At 43.8% G+C, this 5,376-nt stretch overlaps 1 protein-coding gene across 2 annotated transcripts in view; it reads left to right on the plus strand.

The window, feature by feature from the left end:
- GLOD5 (glyoxalase domain containing 5) overlaps positions 1-5,376 on the plus strand; it is a 14,079-nt gene that overhangs the window by 3,381 nt on the left and 5,322 nt on the right. Inside the window, exons 2-3 of one of the 2 annotated variants that reach the window (XM_017523874.2) lie at positions 1,215-1,344; positions 1,487-1,624. In XM_017523874.2, the coding sequence (XP_017379363.1) occupies positions 1,291-1,344; positions 1,487-1,624 (192 nt within the window). In that variant the 5' untranslated portion in view covers positions 1,215-1,290. The remainder of the gene's footprint in view (positions 1-1,214; positions 1,345-1,486; positions 1,625-5,376) is intronic. The other variant, XM_017523873.2, reaches the window with a different exon arrangement.

Here is a 5,376-nt window from a genome sequence, read left to right on the forward strand (position 1 = left end):
GTCTTGCTCTGTCACCCAGGCTGGAGTGCGGTTGCATGATCATAGCTGATTGCAACCTCCAACTCCCGGGCTCAAGCGATCTTCCCACCTCAGCCCCCCAAGTAACAGAAACTACACGTGAGCTCCACCCTGCCTAGCTAATTTTTGTATTTTTTTGTAGATACAGGGTCTCACTGTGTTGCCCAGGCTGGTCTCAAACTCCTGGGTTCAAGGGATCTGCCCACCTCAGCCTCCCAAAGCACTGAGATTACAGGTGCTACCACCAGAATCTATACTTTTACTAATTTTGACTAATCTTTTTTTACAAAAATTAGCTGGGTGTGGTGGCAGACGCCTGTAATCCCAGCTACTTGGGAGGTTGAGGCAGGAGAATCCCTTGAACTGGTGTGTATGTGGGTGGGGGGGGTTCAGAGGTTGCAGTGAGCCGAGATCCCGTCACTGCACTCCAGCCTAGGTGACAGAGCAAGACTCTGTCTCAAAAAAAAATTTGTAAAAAATCATAATCTATACTTTTAAGCATTACACTCCATTGCTTATAGTGCCAGACCACAGGTGCTTTATAATCCTGCAGCAGAGATACTGTTCATATACAATTTACTAAATGGTTCAAGTCAAGAGAAAGATCTGATGGGAAGTGTGCTGAGGGTGGGAAAGTGGAAGGTGGGGGAGTAGTCCTCCCTCTGGGTGTCAAGGCGAATCTATAAATACACATGCCCAGAAACTTTCATTTCTTCTGAGACGCCCCCTTCTCGTCCTGTTCTCTGTGACCGAAGCTGCAGAATGGGAAAGGAGGGGGCTGGGTAAAATTGGCCAATGGAGGGCTTGTATTCACAGGGTTGGGCTCTTCTGTGTCTTGTCACTTCTTGGAAAGAAAATGAATTCTACTTAGGGAAAACAAGGGAGGGTATTGTCTTTGTCTCCACTCCCCTAATTTTCACTTCTGGAAGGAGAAAGGGAACAAGGCTGGGTGCTGTGACTCAAGCCTGTAATCCCAGCACTCTGGGAGGCCAGGGTGGGCAGATCACTTGAGGTCAGGAGTTTGAGACCAGCCTGGCCAACATGGTGAAACCCCGTCTCTACTAAAAATACAAAAATTAGCCAGGCGTTGTGGCACACACCTGTGGTCCCAGCTATTCGGGAGGCTGAAGCAGAGAATCGCTTGAAGCTGGGAGGTGGAAGTTGCAGTGAGCTAAGATTGTGCCACTGCACTCCAGCCTGGGCAACAGAGTGAGACTCTATCTGAAAAAAAGGAAAAAAAGAAAGGGAACAAGAAAACAGTGGAGAGTGGTCATGGCAGACACATGGACTCTGGTTAATCCACACATGGGCAATAAGACTCTGCCAGTAAGTATTCTCTCAGGCCTTTCCCCTGAAAGAGGGTGAGGAGGAAGTAGAGTCATTGGGGAGGTGGGGGGAGGTGAGGAGAAGGAAACATGAGCGTGACAAGTGGCAATGTGGTCTCTTCTGACTTTTTTTCTTTTTTTAGTCGTGGAGGGACAGCAGTCAGACTCCTCCCCCAAGTCTTATCTGTAGACTTGACCACATCGTGATGACAGTAAAGAGCATCAAAGACACTACCATGTTTTATTCCAAGATCCTGGGCATGGAGGTCACGACTTTTAAGGTAACCACTTCCCTAAATGTCAAAATTCAGGTGGGCTAAACTTTGTTTATAACACTTTAACATATAACTTAACTCCCAAAGGAAAACCGCGGGAAATCTGAGAGAAAATATAAAGAGATCAATAGAGGAGATTCCAAACTCTGAGTATTTGGACTTCCAGAGAGAGAATGGAGAAAATAAAAAGGAGAGGAGGAAATTATCATAGAAATACTGCAAGAGAACTCTGCAGTCTGTATATGGAAAAGGTTAACTAAGTATCCAGCATGTTGACACTTACATGGATCCTTATGAAATTACACAACATCAAACTGAAAAAGTAGATCCTAAGAGCTTTCATAGAGATTAAAAAGTAGATTATCTACAAAGGAAAAAAACAAACAAATATCAGATTTTCCAAGAGGCAAGATACCAAAAGATAAAAGGACAACTTCAAGATTCTGAGGGGAAATTTTCCACCTAGAATTCTATGTCCAACCAAACTATTAACCAAAGGTAAATGCAGGGGCCGGGTGCAGTGGCTGATGCCTATTAATCCCAGCACTTTGGGAGGCTGAGATGGGTGGATCACATCAGGTCAGGAGTTTGAAACCAGCCTGGCCAATATGGCAAAACCCCATCTCTATTAAAAATACAAAAATTAGCTGAGCATAGTAATACACGCCTGTAATCGCAACTACTTGGGAGGCTGAGGCATGAGAATTGCTTGAGCCTGGGAAGCAGAGGTTGCAATGAGCAGAGATTGCACCACCGCACTCCAGTTTGAGTGACAGAGTGAGAAACTGTCAGAAAAAAATCAAAGAAAAAGGTAAATGTAGAATAAAAGCATTCTTAGTCATACGAAGTCTTAGAAAAGTTTCCCACTTGCTTTGAAAGTTACTTGAGGGTATGCAATATCAAAATGGGTGACTTGCTGGCCGTGGTGGCTCATGCCTGTAATCCCAGCACTTTGGGAGGCAGAGGTTGCAGTGAGCTGAGATCACACCACTGCACTCCAGTCTGGGTGACAGAGCGAGACTCCATCTCAAAAAAGAAAAAAAAAATGACTAATCTGGGAAGATGGAAGACATGGAAGTCAGGCCACAAGCCACAGTGGATCCCAGGAGGAAGATCTCAGAAAGGTACCTAGAGAACAATCAATCCAGTTTGGAACAGGTGTAAGAAAGACCCCAGGAAAGACAGATCCAAGGAAAAAAAGAGATTTCCAGAGACTGAAGTATGCTTGAGAATTTGGGACAACTTCAAAAAAGATAAATGCAGAGAACGCAAAAAATATATGCCTAAGATGTGCTTCAGTAAGTGAATGGGTATATCAACTGTGGCACACCCAGACAGTGAAATATTATTCAGTGAAAAGAATAAATAGACTATCAGCCAGGCTCCGTGGCTCATGCCTGTAATCCCAGCACTTTGGGAGGCCGAGGTGGGTGGATCACCTGAGGTTAGGAGTTTGAGACCAGCCTGGCCAACATGGTGAAACCCTGTCTCCACTAAAAATACAAAAATTAGTCGGGCATGTTGGCGGGTGCCTGTAATCTCAGATACACAGGAGGCTGAGGCAGGAGAATCACTTGAACCCAGGAGATGGAGGTTAGAGTGAGCCGAGATCGCACAATTGCACTCTAGCCTGGGTGACAGAGTGCGACTCTGTCTCAAATAAATAATTTAATTAAATAAATGGACTATCAATCCATGAAAAGAAATGGAGGAAATTTAAGTGTATATTACCAAGTGAAAGAAGTGAAGGAGGCTGTGCATATGTGGGGGTAGGGTGTATATATCCCTATACCTTCTGCTCAATTTTGCTGTGGACTTAAGACCACTCTAAAACAATTAAGTACACACAAACACCACCCTCACATACCATATAACTTAAATAGGAAATTGCAAACAGGAGAATAAATTTTTTTTTTTAGACAGGGTCTTGCTCTGTTGCCCAGGCTGGAGTACAGTGTTGCGTTCACAGCTCACCACAACCTCAACCTCCTGGACTCAGGTGCTTCTTTTGCCTCAGCCTCTGGAGTAGCTGGGACTGTAGGCACACGCCACCATGCCCAACCAATTTTTTCTATTTGGGTAAAAACGTTAAATCTAACATGGAACCTTATGCAGAAATGTAGTATTATGCAACATCAGCTTGGATGTGTGGACAGCAACATGGACATGTCTTGAAAAGATCGTGCTGAGTGAAAAATGAAGAAAATCAGGTCTACAGCATGCGACCCTTTACAATACACATACATAAAACAATAACAAACTTTTTACAGCAATTTATGAAAACTAAAGGATACACATCAAACACATTATAGTGGTTGCCTAAGGTGGAGATGGGAATGGAGAATGAAGAGAAAAAGAATAAATGTATAAGTAAAACAAGAGATAGTCCTTGTATAGGCCAATGATGATAACAAGGTGTATGATACCTCAACCTCTGTACTTGGACACATTGGAGCGAAATTTCAGAACATTAGGATTAAGAAAAATCCTAAAGCTGCAGTAGTAGAAGATGGATGTATCACCAACCAAAGAATAAAACGTAGATGAACATCAGACTTCCTAACAGCAGCACCACATTCAGGGAAGACAATGAAGCAACATATTTAAGGCTATGGGAAAATAAGCTGCAACCTACAATTGTACACTGAGCCAAACTATCTTCGAGTCTAAAAGTGAAATAAAGTCGGCTGGGCGCGGTGGCTCACACCCGTAATCCCAGCACTTTGGGAGGCTGAGATGGGTGGATCACTTGAGGTCAAGAGTTTGAGACCAGCCTGGACAACATGCTGAAGCCCTGTCTCTACTAAAAATACAGAAATTAGCCAGGAGTGGTGGCGTGCACCCGTAGTCCCAGCTACTCAGTAGGCTGAGGCAGGCTAATCACTTGAACCCTGAGGGCAGAAGTTGCAGTGAGCCAAGATCATGCCACTGCACTCCAGCCTGGGTAACAAAGGGAGACTCTGTCTAAAAAAAAAAAAAAAAAAGTGAAATAAAATCATTTTCTGATTGAATGGATGTGATAGTGATATAAAGAAAGAGATAGAAAAAGTATCAAAGAAATGTTGAGAGGTCCAGAAGAGGGAGGAGCCATGAAGAACATGGCAGGGCTGTGAGTTAATCTGTAGTTTATCTACGAAAATAAACTTGCAGCCAGGCGCAGTGGCTCACGCCTGCAATCCCAACACTTTGAGAGGATGAAGCAGGAGGATCACTTGAGCTCAGGAGCTGGAGTCCAGCCTGGGCAACATACTGAGACTATCATCGCTATAAAAAAAAAAAAAAAAGTTTTATAATTAGCCAGACATGGTGGTGCGCACCTGTAATCCCAGCTACTCAGGAGGCTAAGGCAGGAGCATTGCTTGAGGTCAGGAGGTCAAGGCTGTAGTGAGCTGTGATTGCACCACTGTATTCCAGCATGGGCAATAGAATGAGACTCTGTCTCTTAAAAAATTTAAATAAATAAACAAAATAAACATGCAAGTGGGTTATTTAAAAATTGTAAAGGAGCTAAAAGAAAAACTACAAATGATGATCAAATTGTGTTGGAAGGGATAGTAATGTGAATGAGCTAAATTCTCATTTATCATAGCAGGGAGATGATAGGAAATATCTCAAGTTGCTAAATCAAGAAATAGTGGTGCAGTGAGGCACACTGGCTCACACCTGTAATCACAGCACTTTGGGAGGCTGAGATGGGGATTGCTTGAGCCAGGATTTGAGACCAGCCTGGGCAACAGGGGGAGACCCGGTCTCTACAA

Source organism: Cebus imitator, unplaced genomic scaffold, assembly GCF_001604975.1.
Source record: "Cebus imitator isolate Cc_AM_T3 unplaced genomic scaffold, Cebus_imitator-1.0 Scaffold30, whole genome shotgun sequence".
Classification (NCBI taxonomy): domain Eukaryota; kingdom Metazoa; phylum Chordata; class Mammalia; order Primates; family Cebidae; genus Cebus; species Cebus imitator.